We start from the raw sequence: 25,471 nt of genomic DNA on the forward strand, positions 1-25,471 counted from the left end.
TTAGTACACCTTAATCCAGTTCTAGTAATGATCTCCTATAGGATCCCATTTTAAAGGCATCTGACTTAGTGAGCAGACAAGGATTGTAGTCAATTAGAGAGAATCTTACTGATGTCTGCAACATTGTCCAGGGGCTTGTTTAGCTGAATGCACTGAGACATTAAATAATCACGAGAGGCCCCAGTTCTTTTCTTGGAACATTCGGTAACATCAGAGTTTGTAAGACCATAAGTAGGCACCCACAGTTTTCCCTTTAGACAAGAAGGATAGCTTCCCTTAGCTGAAAGTGGTTTCTCTCCTCCAGCCTGTTCTCTGTCTTTCTGTGCCCAGTCAGCTGGAAGTCACATGAGCAGCAGTGGCTGAACCGCACTGAGCATGCCCACAACGGGCTGTGTTGTCAGGCAAAATAAGACAGCAGAAGGAGCAGAGATCTGCAATAGATAAACACACACACAGCTAGGCAGACATAAAGAGAGAGAATAGAAGAGGGGTAGAAAGATTCGATTCCAGCTACCATTGTGGTTTTCTGAGGAACAGAGACAGAAAGCTGGGAGCTCAGTGCCACAACAAAAAATTAAACAAAAAGAAGAAGGCAGCATCTCTCTTTCTACCTCACGAGAAGGGTAAGTGTGAATTGGGAGTGGAATGTGTGTGCATTTTTAGCTTTTATTCTTTTTGTGGGGAGGGGGGAGAGTGGGAGGTGGTGGTGCACTAGAATATGTCTCCATAGGTAACCAAGGCTACCGTGAGTCTGGGCCCACAGAAAATGGAAGGGGAGGGTGGGAGGATTTGGGGATGCTGGAGGGTCAGACTGGTAGGAAATGCAAATACAGTACAGGTATATGCATTTTATTTCTCCGTGTATATTGACTGGAGCTCAGATGTTAAAAGTGTGTGAACTGTCACACACTGCATAGAAAAGGTAATGCTCATTCTTGGGAATAAAAATAAAAGCTTGAATAGAAGGTACCAGAAAAAGAAACTATTCTCTGCCCATTTTTAGCTGTGCTTCTTTGCTTAGCCCTTTGAGGTGAATGCAGTGGACAAAATGGCTCAGCGACAGAAGGTTGAGTTTCATTCCAAGACTGGAAGATAGCAGAGTGGGATATTAAAAAAAGACCAACTCTTTATTGCCAAATGCCAGGCTATGGCAGGAGAGGGTGAGATATAGCCAGAACTGAAAGCATGATTTCAGAGAAAACTGGACCCTGAACACAGAGCAGCATCCTCTGTTATATGGAGAAAATACAAAATGTCTGAAGACAGGATTTGTAAAATTGAACTTTTTTAGCAGGGATGGAGCAAGGCTTTCAATATTTTATAAATGAAAACTGTCTCCCAAAGATGAAGCAGCTGCAATGGTTTCATACGGTATATATGTATACTTTCAATAAACCTTTTTATTCTTAATTGATCTAAAATATAAGATAACATTCCATGAGTTTCAGAACCACAGGGAGGACAAGGGTTCAATTCAGTCATATTCTGTGTATAGCTAAAGGTGTGTTTGTTTGAATTGAAGCCTTCTATGCATTCCAGACTTATTTTGCGAGGTCTAAAGTGATTATATAGTTTTTGTGTTGTGTGGTAGGTTTTTCTGTTTATGATCATGCTTGGGGAAACAATTGAGCCAACTTTGCAAACAAAATTGCAGATGACGATTATTGCGTACTACTGCATTATTATTTTACTGTGCTGAATTATTTTTCTTTTAACTTGGCATAATGACTAATTTCTTAGGCCTTTAACTCAAAATTGATCCTACATTTTTAGCAGCAACTGTGCATCACACTGCTAGTATTATTCATGTTAGATTTAGACATAGTAATTGATCTACTTCACAGAGGAGTATGTTTAAGTACTGTGGCAGTAATGTAATGTAATGGCTGACCCTGCACTCTGACCCCAAGCTTCTCTCCCTGTCTGTGTGTCTGTGTCTCATGGAGAGCAAGCTGGGGTATGTGAAAAGACGAATTCCTAATGCAAGAAATTGTATAGGGCTAATAAAGTGATGTTATGATGTTATGTTATGTTACACTGGGGACAATTTGGAGATGTCATTTAACCTAGACAACATGTCTTTGAATTGTGGGAGGAAACTGGGGCCACTTGTCGAAGACCCTCATGACCACAGAAGGAACATACAAACTTCACACAAAATGTGACCCAGGACAGAATCGAACCCAGGAAGCATGACTAACTCCCATGTCAACACGCAGCCCCTTATTTGAATGAATTGTATCGAAAATGTGGGGCACAGCGTGTGGAAAGTGGGTGTTTTCTGCGTGAAGTTTGCAGGTTCTCCCTATGTTCATGTTAGTTTCCTCCGGGTGCTCTGGTTTCCTCCCACTGTCTAAACACATAACAGTAGGTGAATTGGTTCTTAGGGAAACTGGCCCTGGTGTGAGTGTGACTGTGTTTGTGTCTTTATGTTCAATGTTATGGACTGGCGTCTCATCCAGGGTGTATCCTGCCCCTGCCTTGAAACCACAGCTTTCCAGGATAGGCTTCAGCTCCCCTGATATCCTGTCCTGGATAAAGTGGTTAGAAAATTGATAGATGGATCAAAATTTGTAGAACAGTACCACAGGAAATCTGTAACAAAGACCTTTAGAGAGAAGCACAATATTCAGAGACATCATCTGTCTTTCAGCCCTTTGTACATCCCTTTGAGTTGCCAATTCTTTCTGTTTTACTGGAGATGTCTGAGTTTTGTTTTCTGTTTGAAAATATTTTCTACTTCAGTGTTTGTTGCAGAATAACATCTGGTGATGTGGACAGGGGCTTCACTAGGATTGAAAAACACTGCTGAAGGAAGCTGAGGCTCCACCTAGGCTCATGCAATAATCATAATGCAATAATGGACACAGAACAAGCATGGCAGTGAACACTAAACTGGTGTCATGGAAACAAACCATAACAGTATCACAGAAGGACAGAGACATGACATTTTCTGATATGACACCCTAATAGACTGTTTTAACATTCTCCATATATAAAACATGATTATCCCATCTTGAGTGCTTGTTTGTCTATCAGCTTCAGTCATTTCCTTTTTGGGAGGTTACAAGTTAATTCAGTACAGAATATCTAAGAGAATAATCCATTTTTCTGTAGGATGCCACTGGAAGGTGTGTAAAACAAAATGTGTTGGAAAAATGCTGCAATTTGTCCAAACAGCCTTAATCAAAGTCTGTGTTGTGTTCTATAACACAAATTTAATGATATTGGCCATCTAAATTAATAATTAAAACATTTTTAATAATTATTATAATTAATAGAATTTCAATGATGACAATTATTGTTATAACACGTAACTGACATAGTGGTGTGAAATAAGATGAAACACATTTTATTATTCTGTCATCTTTTTTTGGAATAATCTTTTTGTAGCTCTGTATCGTAGCAACACGCAGGTCCATTGTCTTCATCAGCAGCACATTAATCATTCTGCAATAATAGTGTCTCTAATAGTCTATAGAGTTTTCAGATGTCGTTTTGTGTGGGCTTTGTCTCCACAAGCCTAGTTACACTCTTGTTTTAAAGCAGAGAGATGCAGTTTTTATATGGGATATTTATTGTGCAGTGTCTCACTGCTGTTTAGCTTCTGGTTAATTTTAAAGTTTATTTAGAATGCAAGATCCACATTTCTTCTTTTACACCCAACTTGAAGTTGTCAGTTTATATTTAACTCCGCTGTCTCCTACCTTCCAGACTGACATGAAGGAATGAAAGGCACACACATTCTTTAAGAAACACATGTCTGACTTACAGATTCCAGTAGGAGGTCATACAAATTTAAATTGACTCTGTTCTGCACCCTCCCAGTAGAAGTACTTTAGCATTATCACAGGAGGCTCACGGCCACAACTGATGATTGACACAGCCTGGGCTGGGAGTACCTTCAGGGCTGGAGAACTTGTCCTGTGCTGCAGGTAGCATAATCTACAGGAGAGGCCATTCAGGAGCAAAGTGTTAAAAAAGCAGTAAGCTTTACAGTACCAAAAGTACAAATAAAACCCCAACAACAATAATAAAATTGGAGAGATGTGAACTATTATTTAGAAAAGATGGGTAATTTCCATATTGGCTCATTTAGTCTCTGAGACATCACATGACTCCCTCCTTGATGGGACTCCCTTACAGGAATTACCCTCCAGAAATGCTGTCCAAAGTGAGGACCTAAACGTACACCAGTTATTATGTCTTTCTGCTGCAATATACCCATTTAAAAAATATCTATATACATGTACTATATAATGTTTATACTATATATACATTTATACCTGGAAGAACTAAACAGATTTAAGGTATTTCTTTCAATTTTAAATCCTAGGTCTCTAAAGTCAAAAGATTTGTCTTAGTCAGCTAATGCATTCAGCTCTGAAGCTCCCATTGTGTTCTGCTGACCACTGACCACTTCTGACTTGCTACATCGCTAATTTATAGGGGTGTCTCTTTTGTTCTTTTGCTTCCATGTTAATCAGCTGAAGTAGTTGTGTGAAGCAGTGGTTGCCACAGAAACAGAAGAGAGAGCTGCCTACCCAGTGGATGCTAAATCTACAGATTGCCTTGCTTCTCGTCCTACTGTAAACAGTTCAGTGGCCGGAATGGAGGAGAAAGGCCTAGTCCTATCTGAGCTTCACCTATGAACTGCAAATCCAATGGTGAGTTCCATGAAGACCGTTTCCTGTTAAGCAATATGATATACATTCTTTCTGATTAAAATAACTCCTGCCATTTTGTGAACTAAATAATTTACATTATCTGTAACCACTACTTCAAAAAACTTGATTAATTTATAAACATGTTTTCAGCCCTCCTTGTAATTTTAAACCTCTCAAAAATGTTATTAATATATCTTACAAAAGACACTCTTTTAATGGTGATTCTGTTAGAAATATTTCTATTTGTTCTTTGTTGATATAGTTAATTGGAAGTGCAAGTAATAGCCGAAATGGCCATAACAATACAATTACATAATTTTTAACAAGCTTAAGACATTAGCAAAAAGTTTCATAAGAAGATATGAATTTATCTTGAATAATATCCATATCCCAGCACTTTGTTTGCCTCCTAATGGAAAGAAAGCCAGAATAGCCTACTGACTTATTAGCATTAACAGTTTTAGTTTTATTTATATTTAAAGATGACCATATTTTAGCATTTGAATTCAACACAAAGTATTTATTGCTGTAATGTCTTTTGTTATAATTTGTGTAAAGAAAATGAAAAATTAGCATGATGCTGCAAATAACAGCTTACATATTTAAGTCACATAGCCCACAATAATGTGAGGTTATGCGCTAAAGCATGATGCTTCCATGTGTAAAACTGAGAGTGTAAAACCAAAGACTCAGCTCTGTTGTTTTGATTTCTGAATGTTCTGATGATGTTACTTTGCCTGTGCTGTTATGATACCAAACCTATGCCCTGTTGTACCCCTTGGTTATGCAGATTGGCTGCTGAAGACAGTGAGAAGGTAGTGACTTCATTGAGTGACCTCAATGCTGAGGCTGCCCTGTCAATCTCTCTGTCTGCAGGACGTCAAAGGCCAGTATTGGACTGATGAGGAATCTGATGGAGACAATGACTCCGAGGAGTTCCTGTATGGGATCCAGGTAATGCTTGCTTCTCTCTTAGCTGCTCTAAACTATTACTAAACCCATCTCACTGGGAATTCTATCACAATCATAATCTTCTTGCACACTTTTTAAGACATTTTAAATTAACCCCTTGGAAGATAACCAGATATATAAAACTTCACGAGATGAAAATGTTTCACAATTAAAATACAGACATTTGTAGCAGTTGAAAATTGAAATTAAAATGGAAATCTCCTGAATGAGTGCAGTATATACTGTATGCTCCCCGTGTCTAATCCACTCGCTGTCCCTCTCTTCTGGAAAGCAGGAGTGTCTGCTGGCAGTGTTTCTCTCACACCCTGCTTTCTGTTCCCAGGGGAGTTGTGCCGCTGACCTCTACCGTCACCCTCAGCTGGATGCTGACATTGAGGCTGTGAAGACCATTTACAGTGAAAATTCTCTGTCTGTCAGGTATCGCTCAGTTGGTGTCGCATCCTCCCTGGCAGATCAGTTTGACTTGTGTTTTCGCATGAGTTCAATACTTAATTGCTTTGCAATAGCACAGTAAGGAGTGTGTGACATTATAGCACCTGGTAAAGGAACTGGCTTAGCTCAGGTGACAGATTTATTTATTTTTTCAATTATAATCAACTTGAACTGGGTGGCATTTATGGTTGTTCTTTTTTTATATCTGTAGAAACTTTTCCGCCATCATATTTATCATCTCAGTTTTGTATTTTTACCTTTGGTAAAAAACAAACTAATTTATTGAACTGGAATGTGTTTGAAAGTGTAGAAAGGAAATTCACCTTTTTTACGTGCACATACATTAAATTACAAGAGGTGTGTGCTATATGAAAATTGGATTTTCAGGACAATACTTCTGCATACTGTTGAACAAACAACAGTGTTAGAAGTACGTGCCGTTTCTCCTGTAATGAAAAGTTCCATGTAAGTTTTATTTGGAGAGAACATTGTAACATGTTATATACAGGAGCAAAAACAGGAGTTTTTATGGTATTGTTTATTGTAGTGTCACAGTGTCACAAAACAGTTCTTTCTGGGCCCTATGCAGACAACACAATCCGGATTTGTGAGGAAACACTGGGGAAAAAGTCATGCAGGAGAGGGTATGGAGACAGGGGGCGTGTCCAAGGGGTGCAGGTGTCCAGGGGCAGTGAGTAAGGGGCGAACAATCCAAGACGAAGTTCAAACGGGGAATTCAAAACAGAAGCAAAGTCCATGGCCAGGAGATTCATCCAGAGGATTAGGTCGGGACCGGCGGGGGGGGGGATCAGGAACAGAAAGTTAAAACCATAACGGAGCCAGACGCAGCAGGACCCGGGCTTTCACGAAACGGGATTCAATAAAAAGCCTAGAATGACGTCTGCGTCTGGCTTTTAAGGGGGAACTAAAGAGGGGCTGGAATAAGGAACAGGTGCGGGTAATGGGGCAGAACAAGGAAGGGCAGGAGCACCCTTAAGAGGAAGAGTAGCGATCGTGACAACAAGCCACCTGTGAAAAATATACATTAGGTGGAGCAGTTCTTTTTTACATTTTTAGACTTTAGTAATCTGTGACAAAAGTGAAGATGGTGTATATGATTGCCTTCTAAAAGAGGCTGTGCTACTATTTTTCATTAGTTATATGGGTAACCCTGTTGTACAACATGGGCAAGGTGGAAATCACGCACACACCAAAGTCAAAATCACCAACCATTTACAATATAGGCTGCAGTATATGTATACTCCAAAAACTTAAGACCTGTCGTAACTGTTTCCTATGTTTTTGTTTACTTTTATTGGTAAATTTACGACAGTATGGGATTTCAGATAAAAATGGGATGGCAGCTGGGGATGCGAGTTGCCCCTCTGACCATGTCCCTGTGAGTGTATTAATTATTTGTCCGTTGCCATCTATTTTTCTGTCTCTTTCTTGGATAGGGAGTATGGAACCATTGACGATGTGGACATTGACTTGCAAATTAACATCAGTTTCTTGGATGTGAGTATGTTTTCATCTCTGAGTGTGCTCTCTCTGCCGGAAGTACCTAGGCAGGAAATTCTCAGTTTTACACCACCCCACATCTGTACATGATCAGAGCTGGTCTGTGTGCTGTCTTCTCAGGAGGAGGTGGCGACTGCATGGAAAGTTATAAGAACAGAACCGATTGTCCTCCGTCTCCGTTTCTCCTTGTCTCAGTACCTCGATGGACCGGGTGAGCATTTTATTTTATTTATTTGATCATTTATTCAACCAGGTAAGTCAATAAGGAACAATTTATTATTTGCAATGACTACACCCATTAAACATACTGTATTTCCTGATGGGTAATTTGCTATTAGATGCTTCCAAGACATACTGTTAAAAAATGAGTGTTTCACTTTTGCAATGTTAATTCCTTCAATGTTGAAATTGCATCCATTTGAATAAATTGCACTATTCAGATAACAATCAAGTTTAGTTTATTTGTTTAGGATTTTGTTTCCATTCTTACAGCTGCTGCTTTTCAATTCCTGATATTTTCCTCTTATTGTTTTTGCCTTATAGAGCCTTCAGTGGAAGTGTTCCAGCCTTCAAATAAAGAAGGTTTCAGTTTGGGACTGCAGCTTAAGAAGTAAGCTATCTTTGCTTTTTATCCTGTTCTGTGCATGTTACCTGAATAAATATCTTCCTTTTGGGTCACTAGACTTGTCTAGGAGCAAGGTAGATAACAGTCTAAGTAAAGACTTTAATGGAAATCTCCAGAGAATAGGTACAGTATGATTCAAAAGGCAACAATAAGAAGATTTAAAAAGAAGACAAAGGCAGATGACATAATTCAGTCATTTACCTGTCAGTACCTTGTAGGATTTAGAATTATATCTCCCTGATAAGATTCTATGCAAGTTAAAGAGCATCAATCTGATTTCAGTCATCCATGCACTGTACGAAGTTCTTACAAAGATTCTTGTTTGTAGAAATCTCCAAGTATTTGTGTTAATTTGATAATTTTATATATTTTGTTTCAAGTAGGCCATGTCAACACAAGGGAAATGTATTAGAAAAATCAGGCAAAGCCCATACAATGTAGAGATGTGAGTTAACAGGATATCTTATCAGAACAATGCCCCCTTTAAAAAATATCTTAAAGTTCCACCATATAGTTACTAATTAGAGTCTTGTCTTCCCCAGGATCCTCACCATGTTCACCTCCCAGCAGTGGAAACACCTGAGCAACGAGTTCCTGAAGGCTCAGCAGGAGAAACGGCATAGCTGGTTCAAAGCTGGAGGCACCATCAAGAAGTTTCGTGCTGGCCTGAGCATCTTCTCCCCCATCCCAAAGTAAATACAGCACACTAGTGTACATTGACCAGGCAAACCTCTGGGAATGCATGTGCTCTGCCTGCAGCTCTCCAGTTCAGTTAAGGTATTGGGTCCTGCATGTGATTTGTCCTGGACACACATCCCAGTCTGTGTATCACACAATCTGTAGGGGCTGCATAGCAGCTATTTCAATCCACACATGTGAAGTAAGCATTTTATATCACAGTACCCTGTCAGACTATATCAGCGTTTGAGAAACTGTTAAGAAGGGAAAAGGGTGTCGCAGATGGACATCACAGAACCTGCACTGCAATGTGAGACACCCTCTCTCTTTCTATCTCCGGGCAGGTCTCCCAGTTTCCCTCTGATCCAGGACTCCGTGATGAAGGGGAAGTTGGGTGTGCCGGAGCTGAGGGTGACCCGGCTCATGAACCGCTCCATCTCCTGTACCATGAAGAACCCCAAGGGGGAGCTCTTCAGCTACCCCCCCAACAGCCAGGTCAGTTCCTGCGATGACGACTGAAATGCCCTTTATAGAGTCCAGCACAGACAGGTATATACTGAAATAAGGTAAATAACTACTTTCTGATTATCATATTAGAAGGTATGTAATTTTTTATATATGCTGACTCAATATCTTCTAAAAATAAATTTAACACACATGTAATGAAATACCATTGGTTTCAAGCTGCCACATCTTTTGCATTGCTGTATACCGTTACTTTTTAATTGCATTTTTAAACGGACATTGTGTCATAAGCATAAATAGAAAGATAGATAGACCGCCATACTGGCTCCACAACAGCAGATGAGACGCATTCTTTACAAATTCCCCAAGGGTGATGTTTTCAACTTTTTTAGTTCAGTACAATTAGTCATTTCCATTTTTGTTTTGGTCTTACCACGCTGGTTAATTAATTTGCTTAAAATTTTAAAGAGCCGATTCTTCATCCAACCGATATGAATTTCAAATGTTGCTGCACAAGAAATTGCAAGAGGAAGGGATTTTAGTTTTAAGGTAAAAAACACTGCAAAATGTACGTCTTAGCAATGCAGGCACAAAATGTAGCAGTGCAGTTTTTGCGAAACAGCCATAAGAATCTAATTAGTCTGCCAGGAGGGCTGCATTGTGGCTCTGATGAGCACACTTCCACATTTCAAGATGAATGTGTTTTTTTTATGACGTGTATTCCTGTTCTAATAACTCCCCACCCCCTGTTCAGTCTGACTGGCACCCTTCCCATAATGCCCTTGTCTCCACTTGACCCATCAGAGTGTGGCTGTCCCAGCGGCCAGGCCTCCTGCGCAGATTACCACGAAGCAGCTGATTGAATTGTTTTTCTCATCCCAGGCGGGGGGCCACTGCAAGAACATTCCTACCTTGGAGTATGGCTTCCTAGTGCAGGTAGGCTTTGTAGAGGGTGCAAAAAGCGCGGTTCAGCAAAAGTTTGAAATGAGTTTTATTTTGTTGCAAAAAAAGGCAGATTGCTGGAGAACACTGAAGAAGACACACTCAAGGTGTATTCCCCACGGTACTCTGAATGCAAGCAGTTATACAGATGTTTTATAGTCTGAGTACAGATCCAGTCAGCCTGTGTTATTACTGGGTGTGTAGAACTGACCATTGCATATGCATTAGAACAATATAAAGTATTATCACACATGACACAATGGCTATTTCTGATGTTTTCCCCACCTTTCAGTTATTTGTCACAAATTTCCTATACAAAATAACCTCGGAACAATATATTCCAGCCATGTCAGAAATGAATCCAGGCCAGGTCAGGTTCTACAGCTTCATTCATGACGTATTCTTCGGTCCACACTTTTGGTTTTAACATGCCTTTCTCACTGTTACAGCCTCAGTCACCTTTCCTAGAAAAATGGGGACCTTAAAAATATACACTCACTGTAATAGACATAATCTTGATCGCCTTGTTTTTTACATCCTGATTTGCAGAAGAATCCAAGCTCATTTGTACCAGGCATTGGCCAGCTAACGTAATCAAATGTGGAGCAGAGACATGACTCAGCTGCTCTCTTCTTTTCTGTAGCCCCTAAGAAACAACAGACCATGGTGCCTGATCAATTACAGCTGCTGACAAAGTTGACAAGAACTATTCTACAAACTTCTGTCAAGTGCACCACACAAGTAGTCTTCAAGGACAGTCTGTAGAAATTCATTATTGACATCTTGTAGTCATTCTGTAGTCACTCTCTCATGACAGCAAACCATTTTTATTGCATTATATTATATATTTTGTATTGTAATATTTTATTTTTATTGTAATATTTATATTGGAGCAAGTAGACAATGTATCCAACAAATATTACATTCTAAGCATGAGATGAATTGAATCTATTTGTCATGTATTATTAAAATGGTCAATTTTATGGTACTTTTTCCAGACTTTCCAGTGTATTCATTATTTTTCTTATTGCTATAGTCTACCTGTATTCTATAAAGAAGACAAGAAGAAACATCACGAGTGCAAGAGTGCCATTGTCTATTCAAACCAAATTCTGGCTAAGGTGGCGATAGAATAGAATTACAATATATCACAAAAAGGCACAGTACCGCACACCTGGACATACAGTAAATGCAGAGCAATGGAGGTGCCTTAGTGTTATTTTGTATCAAAATGAGAATTTGTCAGTAATATTCAACTCATCAGTCACAAAATCTCCTCTGGGCTATAATCTCTAAGAAAAGAGAATAAACAAATAGGCAAGAGTCTGTTTCTGTTCGCAGATAATGAAATACTCTGAGCAGCGGATCCCTACTCTAAATGAGTACTGTGTTGTCTGTGATGAGCAGCATGTGTTTCAGAATGGATCCATGTTGAAGGTAAAAAATGAAAAATCAGAATTATATCTTTCTCCCTCCTGGTGATCTTCCATGGCGGTATTTAGTGATTGTTTTACAACATAAAGTCTACATCAGTCTTTTAAAATTGTCTGACAATGTAAGAAATGATTAATTTAATTAGCTGTCCACAGCATCCTCATATTCCATGTTAATGCTGTACTTGTTAAGGCTTCATATTTAGCTCTTTGAACCCCCACTCAGTTACATTCCTATTGTATCTTTAGTACAGTGGAAATCTTTTAGTTTAAGTGCTTGGTAACAAGCTCTTATAAGAAAAACAGAAGCGTTTAATTAAAAAAAAGAAAATGTTATTTTTGTACTATAAAAGGACTGTAAATATAAATTTTGCAAGAAACTGTGAAACTGAGCAATTCAATTGAAAGGTTCTCCAAATCTCCGCTTTGAGAAAGCCTGATCCTTCTGTCTGCCGGTGTGTGTGTCTGCAGCCGGCTGTCTGCACCAGGGAGCTGTGTGTCTTCTCATTCTACACACTGGGGGTGATGTCAGGGGCGGCAGAGGAGGTGGCTACTGGAGCAGAGGTGAGGCAAACTTCATTTTTAAACTTAATTAAAAACGTATTTTTTCACTATTGCTCCCTGTACAGACACCTGTAAAATTCTGCATACGCCTACACAGTGCTGTTTGAACCTTTCCAGTTGACATTTAAACAAAGACACAGTACTGAAACAGCCCTCGTTTAATGACTTGCTGATGTTTTCTTGTTCTCAGCTATGTAATATTCTTACCGTCTGGTCTTAAGCGCAGCTTCAGTGACAAAAATGTCATTTAGACTTTAATGATACTATTGATGGTAGTAGTGGTTCATCTGGAAAATGAAAAATGGGAGCCAAATAGTAAATCTTGGCTGTTTTAAATCTGATGTGCCAGTTACTCAAGGTGCTCCACAGCATTCGGTGCTGGAAATTTTATCATGATACCCTTATTAAGATATTAAGCTATGGGTGCAACAGAACTGTCTTAGGCTAAATTAAGACATTATCAGCATTGACTCCCAGCAACATCCATGCAAAATTGTTTAGCTTAATGCCATATGCCTTTCTAAATTTCAAGGCCTTTATTTCACTTAGACTGGGAGTACTGTAAAGCTTAATTTACCATGGTGTCTACTTGTGTATCAGGTCTTTCTGGTACTATTAATGAAGCACTAAACATGGACAGAAAGCAGTAGTGATCGGACAATGACATGGTCATGTGCTGTGTTTTCAGGTGGTCGATCTTCTAGTGTCCATGTGCAGAGCAGCTCTTGAGTCACCCAGGAAGAGCATCATTTTTGAGCCATATCCCTCTGTAGTTGATCCCAATGACCCCAAGACACTGGCTTTTAACCCTAAGGTATTGTAACGCATACGGCCTCCATTGTTTGCGAGAGCTGGCTTACCAGCATGGTGATGTCACCACCCTTCCCTATGAATAGCAGGGACTGCAGCTGGTGGGCTGACGGGAGATTTCCCTTTGGCTCAAGTGGCTGGGTCCCTGTTGAGTGATGCCGGAGGCCTGGGTTCGAGTCCCTGATGGTGGGGGGCCGAACTGATGCGGCAGCAGCGAGGGTGTATACCCACGTGAACAATGTAGTGTTACAGTATTTACATATTTATTTTAAATAGTTCAGGTGGGTAACCGCGTCAGCATGCATAGACTGCAAAGGAAGAAGTAATAGGTTTATTTGAAACACAACGTTTCGGCCATGGAGCCTTCTTCAGGTGTGTGAAGAAGCCTGAATAAGGCTCCATGGCCTAAACGTGTTTTCTTTCTTCTCTTTTCAGCATGGAATAAACCTATTTCTTGTTCCTTTATTTTAAATAGACAAGTCCTTTTTGCTAATCACAAAAAATCATTTTCATTTACTGTACAATAACTTCTCCATCTCATCTTATCGCAGAAGAAGAACTACGAGAGATTGCAAAAGGCTCTGGACAGTGTGATGTCTATTAGGGAGATGACACAGGTATGAAGTTGCTGAAAGGCTGCAGAATAATTAAAACAATGTAAAGCATGGTAATCTTTGTTGAGTCCAAGTTTTCTTACCTCCACTGTGGGAATGATTTTATTGGCAGTCATCATCTTAATGGCTTTAGCCTGAAATGGTACATTTAAAATATTGTTTGGGAAAGTTAGGCTGTGAGCTGGGTTTTTAAGAAAGATTTTTGTCTGGAAAAAAATAATTCTACTCTTTATGAACTCAAAACACAAAGGTCAATGAACTGCTAAAATGTATTTAATAGAGTTCACAACTAAGATCAACATTTTATGTTGTTTAGTTAAAGAACTCCTGAGCCCTTCAGGGCATAAGAGTAACATGGTAGTTAACTGTCTCACAGGTCCTGGGTTTAATTTCAGAATGGGTTGCATTCTGTGTGACGTCTGCATGTTCTCTCCATGGGATTATGGGATTATGCTAAATGTTGCATTTTCTTGCCACCCTCCTGACATGCTGGCTAGTCTTTAAATTGTCTTTGTTCTGGAGTGTGTGTTGTGATGAGCTGGCATCATGTCAGGGGTGTAGTTCAGCCTTGTGCCCTAAGCTTCTGGAATAGGCTCCACGTTGTCATGACCCTTACCAGGAACAAATCACTTTCTGACAATGGACAGAGAGTTTAAACACCATGTTAATGTTTTAGATGACTCCTCCTGAATGGAGGAGACTTGTTGTTAAACAAGTATGCTTACCCTTCTTTTTAGGGATCTTACCTAGAGATTAAGAAGCAGATGGACAAACTAGACCCATTAGCCCATCCTCTGCTGCAGTGGTGAGTAAAAAAAAATAAAAATAAATATTTTTGTAATGTGAACAAGAAACAAAAACGTTCTCACCATTAATAGTATGGAAAATGGTACAGTGAAGACAATCAATGTTTCTGGTAGAGCACCTAGGGAAATCATTATCTCAGTCTTTAATATGCAGAAATCCACATGATGCTACAGTATAAATGTGGTCCTTTTGACAAACAAGGAATGGAACAATTATCTTAATTTCCAATCTCTTTCTTCTAGGATCATATCAAGTAACCGATCCCACATTGTCAAGCTGCCCCTCAGCAGGGTATGTATTGCCTCAAGATGTTCTCAGGTGGTGAGCTGAACAAACAGGCTGCCTGTCATCCTAACATCCTGCACAATCACATTATTTCAAAGGTTTTCCAGCTCATAAGAAATATCTGCTCTTACAAAAGTTATTCTTAGGTAAACAATGAGTCCTACTTTATTTTGTGTTACTGGCGCTGCATACGCATAACGGAGTCCTTTTTGAAAACATTATGAGAGAGAAGAGAATAAACATTATTAGTTCCACAATAAATTACTTTACCACTGACATTTGATATAGTGAATCACTCTGCACAGAAAAGCACCTCCTGCGTCAACAAATGAGAGAATGAAAGTGGGTCATGTCTACACTTTCTGGTACTCTGGGTGCTCTCGACATTTAGAGAAGCTAATGGTTGCTTTCCATGCTGCCTATTATGAAATATTGCAGTACTGTCAGATAAAACAAGCAACTCTATGTGGTGACTGCTGTCAGGTATGGTCTCAGCAAGTACTATAGGAGTTCTTACTACAGCTTAGCTACCACCTGACCTACCAATGTTATCCAGTTTTATGGTTTGGCATGTGTTTAGTTAACTTAGTGCAAAATGTAGTTTGACCAAACATAAGAACTAATTTGACACTCTACTTCGCTTTTCCCGTAATAATTAAATATTGACTCTTGCTTCTTTCCTCCACAGCAACTCAAGTTCATGCATACATCCCATCAGTTCCTGCTGCTTAGCAGCCCCCCAGCAAAAGAGGCTCGATTCCGAACAGCCAAGAAACTCTATGGGAGCACCTTCGCCTTTCAGTGAGTGTCATTAGGCCAGAGTGCCAGTTTCAACACTGGAGATCGTACTGCAGCAAAGAACAAACATCAGTCTCATTGATTATTCTCATAGTGCCCTTTTAAAACTCCCAGCCTGGAGCAACTGTCTGTTATAGAGGTCTGAAAGGAATTTCTACCATGATGTGAAAAGGGTTTTAAGACCATCCAATTTGAAAGTCCAACAGTGAAGATAATATGAATGAAGAGAATTGCAAGAATCCCATGCTGAAACCCAAGACCCACACATGCTTTCTCATTATGTTGGGAGTTTAAATGCTTTTCTTAATCATAAACTAATTAACTTTATCTCACTTGAATCTGTGGAGAATACAGTCTGTGTGAACGTCCTTCTGAAACAAACTCACAGGAAATGAAAGGATGTTGACTATCCAGCTTTGTTAATATTTAATTTGTTTTTACTTGTTTATCCAAAGTTTAAACAAACCATCAAAATATAGCCTACCCTGTATGTGTATTGGTAGTAGTGTGGAGAAGTGGTTGTGATTCTGGACTTGTAACTGGATAGGTTTATAGTGGGTTCATATCCCAGGTGAGAGACTGCTTTTGAACATTTGAGCAAGATACTTCACAAGCATTTGTCCAATAAAATATCCAGCTGCATAAATGGGTACAAATGTAAGTCACTTTGGATTAAAGTACCAGCCAATAAATAGTTGTTAAGTGTCACAGAACACTCTTACTCTTCAATCAGTACTACCATACTGTAATGAAGCAGTCATGTTCAATAGAATTGAAATGATAACCAAATAGCCACTCATAAATTTGGAAAAATTATATTTTTCAAGAGTACTATCAATTGCATCTATGCATACTCAAATAAATGACCAATCAGCTTAAAAAGGAGCAATTAATAGCAATTCTTAGCCTTACTTTTCAATTATACTATAACTCAATAAGTTCTTAATGTCTGAAAAAATGTTTGATCTTTCAGCTGAATGCAATTCTTGAGATTTCTATTTGCTTTATGATATTGATTATCAGAAAGAACAGAGATCTGCCATGAAACTTTGACTAAATAGTGAATAGCATAGTGTACAATAAAGCCTAGCATGGCAAATGTTGACTCTGTGTAAATGAGCCTAACACAAAATCTGAAATTCCTGGACAGAGGCTTGTCCGGGATCTGTTCTGTATTCACAGCTTCTCTGTTTCTCTCTCTCTCTGCACCTGCTCTAGTGGTTCCCATATAGAGAACTGGCACTCCATTCTGAGAAATGGACTAGTCAATGCTTCTTATACCAAACTGCAGGTATGTAGCTCTCGCAGCTAGAAAGATGCACCACCTCCTGGACAAAGCCTGCCCTTAACCCAGGCCTGTTGTCCAGCTGCTCCATTTTGACAGTAACGGATGCCATGTTCCTCCTCATTGCAATGGGTTGCTGCAAGGCCCACCGGTAACCCGGCTTATGTCACCCAGCCTTTGAGTCCTGACAGCAATGGACGCTAAAGGTCTCTCGGTCCGGTGAGGAGGAGAACCGTGGTGTCCATTGGGCGCCTGGGTTATCTGTCAGCCATGCTCTGGCAAGGGTGGACCACTAGGTGCCTGATGTTTCACTAACCCTCACCTTGCCTTCAGGAATTTCTTCACAGAAGCAGTCTCACTTGAGTGGAGCTTGGGCTAATAGCCTATAAGCTCCACGGTCTCTAAGGCCAATGGCAAGGGGTTGTAGAGAAAGACCAGTGTTGACTGAGAAAACAAGCAGGTTAGTATTTTGTCATCAAGCTTTTACTACTGTGGAGCGAAGGCAGGTGTGTGGTGTTTATTAAAGAGGAAGTAAAGGAAATTGACTGTTTAAAGGGACTAAATGAAATGTTTAAATTCCCTGTACCTTGTGCTTACTGTATGTTTCAGTTTATTCCCTCACAAGTTACATTATGCAATGTTTCTTCGTTTCAATTGCAATCATGATTCCCACATATATAACAACTAACTAAAGCATAACATTTGCACAAAATACTGAAATCTCCTAAGATATAAACAAAGATTTAAAGTCATCTAGCCACCAGCACAACTGTAATTGGTAAGCTATAAAATGTAGAACTATAATTAAATGACACATTACAAATGACAAAAAATCTTATATTTAATAAAACCAAACAATATTAAATAACATTAGAATTTTATGACCGTAGCATTTTTTTAATAATGCACTAAATCTGCCTATAAACGAAGATCATATGAAATCTCACTATTCTGGCTTAAAGACTGCAAGCCTTTAAGACTTTCAACTCTAAAAGTGGGTTGAGGATTTAAAGAATTGACAGTTTGAGGCCGAAACCTCCATTTGCAAGTATATTCCTATTAAAACAAATCCAACCAAATAAAAGCAAATAAAAATGTCTAGTACTTCAAAGGATAAACAGATAAAGAGCAGAGTCTCTAAACATTAAGTAAAAAAAGTAATGAAAGTTTAATGTCTTTTTCCACATCCAGTGATAAACAAATTAAATCATGATACATCAGACTAGGTGTGGAGCAGAAAGGTGAAACTTCATCTGTTACAGCTGGTATATTATCTAGCATCTTCTTTTCACTGCAGGGGGAGATTAAAGTTTAGAAACCATATGTTTATTGTCAAATCAGATTAGTCATTGGATCTGTAAAAAAGAGAATCTTTGACTGTGGAATGTGACATTTTTAAAGTCTGAAATACTTCTTTTGTACATGTTAATTATGATCTTTTATAGAAGGTCCACATTTCAGCAAATACTCACAATATTAAGCCTTAAGAAGTTTATCCACTTTTTAAGTAATAAGCATGAAACTTTACACTTTGACTTTAACACTCCTTTCTGAGTTAAACCCGTGTGCTTTCTTTTTTGAACCAAGTACGTTTGCTGTTGAAATGCACCTTTTCATGTTTAAGCAGTTCCGCCTTTAAATGTTGTTCTTCTCTTTCAATGCAGAAATCCGTAACCACTGAAATCTTTTTCATACGCTCTTTAAGTCTTTCTCATACACTGTATAATGTTACCCTGAATTCTCTCCATCTTCTTCACTGTGATCGACCTATTTCAGCCCAAGAATGGTCTTTCCATTGTTCTGAAAATGTGCCTTTAAATTTTCTCACAAACTCTTTCCATACTTCTCCTTACATCTTTCTACACTTAGGCTATGGAACCTTGCCTCTTTTAGTGCATTCCCCTTACCCCTTGATCATCTTCATACTTCATACCTACTTTGTTGGCGGCCCTCTTTATCTTTTTAATTCCACAATGAAGTGTGTGTCTTCTGCCTTTGAACAAGAGTCTTTCCACATGTTTCTGACACATTAGGTCCTATCTTTTTGCATGCATCCAGAAAAAGAGTATGACAGGAATAGGCATCCAGCCTAAAAGGTGGAATGGATTCTGCAAAACATCTATCCTGGCAACACACATGGGGTACCTTGATTTCTGACGTTGCATCAGAAAGCCGTAATGCACAGTAATTAGAGCAGACATACTGGGAGCTCCCGAGGACTTCCCGGTGCTGTGTTCCTGCTGGGGCTCTGTCTGCCCCACCTCCAGGGTGCGTGGTCTATGTCTGTCTTTGTGATTCTCACAATGCTCTTTTCAATGCAAGCTGCATGGGGCAGCATATGGAAAGGGGATCTATCTCAGCCCCATCTCCAGCATTTCCTTTGGATACTCAGGTAGGAACGCAATTTGCTCGGTCCTACAAAAACACTATCTCCACTTGATGGCGTGTTTGTGTTGTAATATATATGTTATAAGAGACAATGCAGCCACAGATTAGACAGTGCAGCCACTGATCCTGTCGATTAAACCTTTCCCTGAATTTTAGTACTGTTTTCATTGTTTCGCACTCGGGATGCATTACAGTATATTCTGTCATGTGATGATTTGAAACTGACTATGCTGTCACTGTTTGGGACAGAAATCACTGAGCATTCTGAGGCACCAGAGAAATTCCACTCCTGTCTATGTGTTGTTCTGTCTCTCTTTGGACTCTTTTGGCATTCTGCAATGTGTTGTAGTGTCTGTGGCTCCTGGGCGGAGCCAGTTTACAGTGAGAACTCTGTTCCATTCCATTTCTTTCAATTACTTTAAGATTTCTGTCAATAGAGAGAAAATATTTTGGTTCAATTGGATTTTTGAGACTGAACCTTTTCCATTGACAAGACAAACCTGCTGAAAGAGCCTTCATGATAAGTTAGGGTTACTGGCCTCAAAACTGAAGTTTATAATGTTGTATATCAAACTGTATTTGCTATTTGAATAAACAGATTAGTGTTTTGAGAATGTTTTTGCTGTTTTGAGACCACAAAAACAGACTACACAATGTAACAATGAACAGCCCTCTCCAGACTCTGAATGTGTGTTGTGTATCTTTTCTGTAGGGATGGGGAAAGGACAGCACCGAATGCCCACAAAAGATGAGCTGGTACAACGTTACAACCGGATGAACACCATACCACAGGTAATCTCCCTTGCTGGATCTCATGATCCACATCCTTCAGCTATCATCGTTAGCCAATGCTATCTCCCTCGTCACCGAACATGTCTGCCAGACACGCTTTCCACTCTAACCTCTGCTGTGTCTTTGTTGCTGTCTTTTCAGAGTCGTCCCATTCAATCCAGATTTCTTCAGAGCAGGAATTTAAACTGCATTGCACTTTGTGAGGGTAAGACACTATGTGATTTACATTTCTCTTCAAAACCTTTTGACTCTCGGGTGTTGGCAGATGCACAGTGTTGCTACAGTATGTAAACTACTTCACTGGATTTTTGTTATTTGTTACACAGATGCGTGATGTTTTTTTCTCATTGTTTTCAGTAATAACCTCGAAAGACCTTCAGAAACATGGGAACATCTGGGTGTGCCCAGTGTCAGACCACGTTTGCACACGATTCTTCTTCGTGTGAGTGTTTCATTTGTGCATTGTGTATGTGAGAAACAAAGATTTGGTGACCCGATTTGGAATAGTGACCTGGCAGTATCAAGTTTACTGCAAGCCAGTCTATTTATATATTTAGTATATAAATAGACTCTCATTGAATTCTCCTTGAATCGTGTGTTGCTTCAGAGAAGTGTCAAGCTAAAAAAAAAGACCATGCTGCATAGCAAGGATTTTACATCATTCCATTAGATAAATATACCTTGCATGGGTTTTAAAACAGAGAATTGTAATCTGGAAACTGGCAGACTGACCATGCTGCAGAATCACCTAGGGTGGACTCAGTTGATTCTCCTCCATTTTATTTCCACAGGTATGAAGATGGCCAAGTGGGAGATGCCAATATAAACACTCAGGAGCCTAAAATTCAGAAAGAGATCATGCGAGTGATTGGTACTCAGATTTACTCCAGCTGAGCAGCAGTGAGAGAGGAGGCATTGGAAACGAAGCTGAGATAAAAGCCCCAGGAGACTACAGTTTCATGCTTGGGCTCAGTAATGAATGGACTGAATGCAACAAACTAGTTTCAGACCTAGTCTGCATAATCTGGAAAGAGGGAGCCAGTGAAATATTTGTCCTTTCTCCATGTCCCTTTTAGAACAACATCAGGCAAAGAGCCTTTCAGGTGCGTCTTTATGTTGCTCTATGCACTTGACTATATTTTAGCACCCTGGAGAGAAGTAAGACACACAGAAAAGTACAGATTATGGAAATTTCCAGATGGAAATGACTGGTTTCACCCATGAGGAGGCTGCTAAGGTAGCATTACTAAGCCTTAATGAATGGGGCTACCAAACAATAAAAGCATGATTCATCGACAGAGGGAAGGGAATAAAAATAAACACAAAGCAGGTATCTACTGGTGCATGTTTTCAGGTCTGGTGACTTTGACATTTCTGTGGAAGCTACAGATGACTGCTTGTTTCATCATCCTGATCTTTTTCTGTCAGTGGGAAATAACCTCTTTTCCCAGTGTCTGTATTTTACTGAAATTGAAGGACACAGTTTTGAAAAACGTCAGAAATGTGGTTCGAAAAGGAGATCTTAACCAGATTTAAACAAACTTTTAAACCCTCAAAATGTGCCAAACTTTACTGTTTACTTTAACAAACAACACCTTTAAATCTAACCTTTATAGGAAATCAGTTCTTGTCCTTTTTAGAAAAAATATATTTAAGTTGGTTGCATTTTACTTCTGTATTATACTTAATGATGAAACTTAGATGCAACCAAATGTACTGTAGTAACCCACTACGCTTAAAATTTATACAGCATTGCATTTAGAAATGTGTTTGCTTTTTATGACTGAATGAGCAAAATGCAACTTGAATTAAAATGAATACATTTGTTGCTGAAAAATGTCAATGATTACATTTCTAACCTTCCTTTTTATTAAGACCATCATAAAAAAGGTCAAAAACATACAGTATTATAATTTTAATTATTTATTGTTCCTTCCTGGGCTTTTTCCATACTCTATTTTCTTTTTAAAAGAACTTTCAAGATAATCCCGATTTTTAAAAAACAATTTTCAGTGAACTTGCAGTAAGGCAACATACTGATTATGAAGTTTCCAAAGCTTCTAGAATATATTGATCAGTACAGAATACAGATAAAATGAAAAAGAAAGAAATTACTAAAGAGAATAAATCACTGCATTTCACCAAAGAGAACTTCTATCCTTCTATCATTTCTCATGAGTGAATCACCACATTTTCTTTAACTGTTATTATTCCTGTAATTAAGTTTCTTCATTTCAATGATACAGACTGTTCTGGGACCTCATAACAGAATGTTTTGTACTTGCTCATGCATTAGGAGTTTTCACCAGTTTCTAGGGAATTAATACTGTTTTTAATTACAGATATCCATTTCTGAAAAGATTTCTTTAAAATAAAAGGAAGAAAATAGCACAGGGAAAACTTCACTATAGAACAAGACTGCTTAAGCAATTGATCTTTTCTGTGAAGCTGGTTTGCACCCATTTCTAAGTAGTGTTAAGACCACTTATTTCAAGTTTTTTCTTATTGGAAAAACCTATTGAATGCTAAACAACAGTCTAAATAGAAATAATGGCTGAGATCCCCATACACCATGTGAAATTTAACCTATGTGAAATTAGTAAGATTGTTTTGTAATGTACAGAAAGTAGAACAACGCTTTGATAGCATGTGAATACCCCTACTGTTCTCTTATGGTCCGCCACCCTGATTAATTTCTTTGGTGGATTTATGCTGAGCTGCAGTCACAGCACATTAGTGCAACAACAAATGTCCATCGCATTTACCAGTATGTCCACACATTTATGCCTGTTACTGTAACTGCTCTGATTCTGGGTAGTTGTTACTCAACAACTGGGATAGAGGCAGAATATCTAAAATTTAATTTGGTGAGAAGAGCAACATACATTATACTGAGAAACAATCTTTCTCCCATAACATGTAAATGTCAAGAAGTAAGTCAGTTCGATAACATTAGTGTTAAATACCAGTCGCTGTGGGTCTCTTGATTTACTACACAGATTTGATTGTTTGAATATAATGATTTGACTGACTTGACATAAACAATACCAATTAGAATTTTGGTTTACCTGGAAAACATTAATCAGATGACATTTAAATAATCAGAGATCAACAAAGCGGTTGACAGATTCACTGCAAAAAATAAACAATCCTGTATGTGGATGTGGAGGTTTGTCATACAGATTGCAATCCATATCTTTATATATGTCTGCTGGTTTTGAAGTACAGAAAGAACATTTTGATTTTTTTTTGCAATCTGACCTATATACACTTGAGGACAAGAGATCTAAGTACTGTCCTTTGATTACAGAGGGAGGTCTGCCCAGTGCATGGCAAATATAGTACATGCTTGAGTGTTGCACACTGTGCATGCAAGCATGTTTAGTCATGCAATATTATGTCTAAAACCGATATTTTCACAGCTCTTGACTGCACTGTGTATTTTAATAAAAGAACAAACACAAGGCTGCCACCCACAATCTAATGACTTCATCACTGTGGAGGAGAGATTTGTTTGTACAGTACCCACCAAAAAAGCTTTAAAATCTGTTTTCATTATTCTATTTTTTCTGCCTGATTCCATTCAGCATCTCTCTTTAACAATAAAAAGCTTGGAAATAAATTCAGGCTTGTAAACAATCACCTTCTTTGTTTGAAGATAACACAAAGCAACATTAATAATTAAAGAGAGTTTGCTTTTCTGACAGTTTCCTTTAAAAACTGAAAACTAATTTTCTGCTGATCTCCTGTGCTCAGTTCTGAATGCCCTGTTTGTCTCCTAGCTGTGCTAGTTTCTGTGTACATAACCATTATATATTTGACAAGCTACACCTAAGTGTCAAATGAACAAAACCTTTATCAAACTGAATCAATTCTGTGTTTCTGGAAAAGTTTACCAAGGGAAAAGAGCTCAACAGAAGACCTGATTTTTTAATCTGTAAACATAAGTCTTAGAATTTACAAAATTCACATAATAACCTAAGGGAAATTCACAACTTGTGCTTTAGTCATAGCTGCAAAACTCAATTTATAAATGTGTGAAATGAAAATTCTGATGAATTGCATGGCGTTACAAATCAACAATATAAGTGAACTAAATTGTTTTAAACCGGTTTTCACTTTGTCTGGCAAAGCATTTCATTGGCTGAAGGTGCAGAGGTGCTCTCCAAACCTCTGATGTGTGACACTGTTGTTGGTTCACACAAATGCAGACTCACAATTCAAGGTTATATTGTTCAGTATGTGCACACAGAACATAGTTTCTGAAGAAAAAAACAAGAAATTTTGTTCTTGAAAAACAAAGCAGTCAAGTTAAGAATGGAAAGAAACAAATCCCAGGTTGCAGAAAACATCAGAAAAACATTTTTAAAATTAATTTCTCTGCTTTTTGTTCTTTTTCTTTAAATACGGTGAGAATACAGGGGCTGTATACGGCCTATGAACAAATTGGGTGCAGAGGAAACCGTAAAGAGAAATGTGAAGTAAATGTTTTAATGAAAAACAGTTTTGTTCTGTATATACAGTATTTGAGTCTTTGAACACAAAGAAAGAAGACATTTCTCATAGTGATTTGTTTGAAAAAAAAAGTGTTTGTACAGATATGGACTCAATGTGCTACATTACTGTTAGGTCTGGGGTGGGGGGGTTGATTTCCGCAGAAATGTTGGGAATTTCCACGCTTAGGGTTTGAAATATGTGGAACAGAAGGGTCTCTCCTTCTCTAGCTCCCTTCTTGTTGATGTTGTTGAGCTTGGACTGTGAATGACATTGTTCAGTGGTGACACCATGGTATTTATGTGTCTATAAATGCAGTTCTCTATTCTCTGTCATTGTTGTGTGTGAATGGAAGAAACTAAATAAATAATGGATTTTGCACAATTGTATGTAGCCTGTCACATTTTAAGCCTGCTGTTTCATCACCATTTTAACCCCAGCAAGGGATTAACATTACTACCTGCTCTTGTGAATTATGAGGTCCAGAAACCTCTCTGAAAAGCAAAAAAAAAAAAGAATAGGTCTCCAATGCATTGTAAATGTATCACTAGGTATTAGATTAAATCAGCTGATTAATTTCCATGCATTCACATCAAATTGAAGGTAAGCACTGAAAATGCTTTGGAAAACATGCACCTCATATCCATCTCTTTAGATGAACAGCCACCTCTTTAATGGTTTTATAGTTACTCATATTACGTTACACACGTTTTAGCTTATCTGTTGCTCTAAGCACTTTTACACTCTGATGTTCATATTCCTTACCAGTCAGGCAATATACTGAAAATATTGTAGTTCGATTAGAAAAAAGTCAAGAGACTCGAAGGGTATCATCTTGTAACCAAATGTTTTATATCACACAAGCCCCATTTCCCTCCAATAAAAAGTCTCGTGATTTT

The 25,471-nt window shown here is 38.6% G+C and overlaps 1 protein-coding gene across 3 annotated transcripts; it reads left to right on the plus strand.

Annotated features, from left to right (window-relative positions):
• Nucleotides 1-361: 361 nt before the first annotated feature.
• LOC148659508 (protein mono-ADP-ribosyltransferase PARP6) lies at nt 362-24,956 on the plus strand. Of its 3 annotated transcripts, none has more exons than XM_088641818.1 (23): nt 362-623; nt 4,488-4,667; nt 5,458-5,621; nt 5,962-6,056; nt 7,529-7,589; nt 7,713-7,803; nt 8,136-8,202; nt 8,760-8,909; nt 9,240-9,390; nt 10,165-10,296; nt 11,644-11,739; nt 12,207-12,299; nt 12,988-13,113; nt 13,661-13,726; nt 14,461-14,528; nt 14,773-14,821; nt 15,504-15,616; nt 16,832-16,904; nt 19,221-19,290; nt 19,999-20,078; nt 20,220-20,283; nt 20,436-20,520; nt 20,870-24,956. In XM_088641818.1, exons 3-23 carry the CDS (start codon nt 5,508-5,510, stop codon nt 20,970-20,972), a joined length of 1,947 nt encoding a protein of 648 aa, XP_088497944.1. In that variant the 5' UTR covers nt 362-623; nt 4,488-4,667; nt 5,458-5,507; the 3' UTR covers nt 20,973-24,956. The 3 variants fall into 3 exon arrangements, with proteins under 3 accessions (XP_088497944.1, XP_088497945.1, XP_088497946.1); XM_088641819.1 differs by having other exon boundaries at nt 5,544-5,621; XM_088641820.1 differs by lacking the exons at nt 362-623; nt 4,488-4,667; nt 5,458-5,621 and adding an exon at nt 6,661-6,856.
• The last annotated feature ends 515 nt before the right edge of the window (nt 24,957-25,471 follow it).

The sequence above is a fragment of the Lepisosteus platostomus genome, chromosome 7 (assembly GCF_059453375.1).
Source record: "Lepisosteus platostomus isolate fLepPlt1 chromosome 7, fLepPlt1.hap1, whole genome shotgun sequence".
NCBI classification, from domain to species: Eukaryota; Metazoa; Chordata; class Actinopteri; order Semionotiformes; family Lepisosteidae; genus Lepisosteus; species Lepisosteus platostomus.

Bases quoted from the DNA above. Each gene is read 5' to 3' on its own strand.
- LOC148659508 (XM_088641818.1), top strand. From the start codon at position 5,508: ATGCTGAGGCTGCCCTGTCAATCTCTCTGTCTGCAGGACGTCAAAGGC. The intron at 6,057-7,528 runs GTATCGCTCAGT...TTTCTTGGATAG, and splicing joins GAAAATTCTCTGTCTGTCAG to GGAGTATGGAACCATTGACG. The intron at 7,590-7,712 runs GTGAGTATGTTT...CTGTCTTCTCAG, and splicing joins TTAACATCAGTTTCTTGGAT to GAGGAGGTGGCGACTGCATG.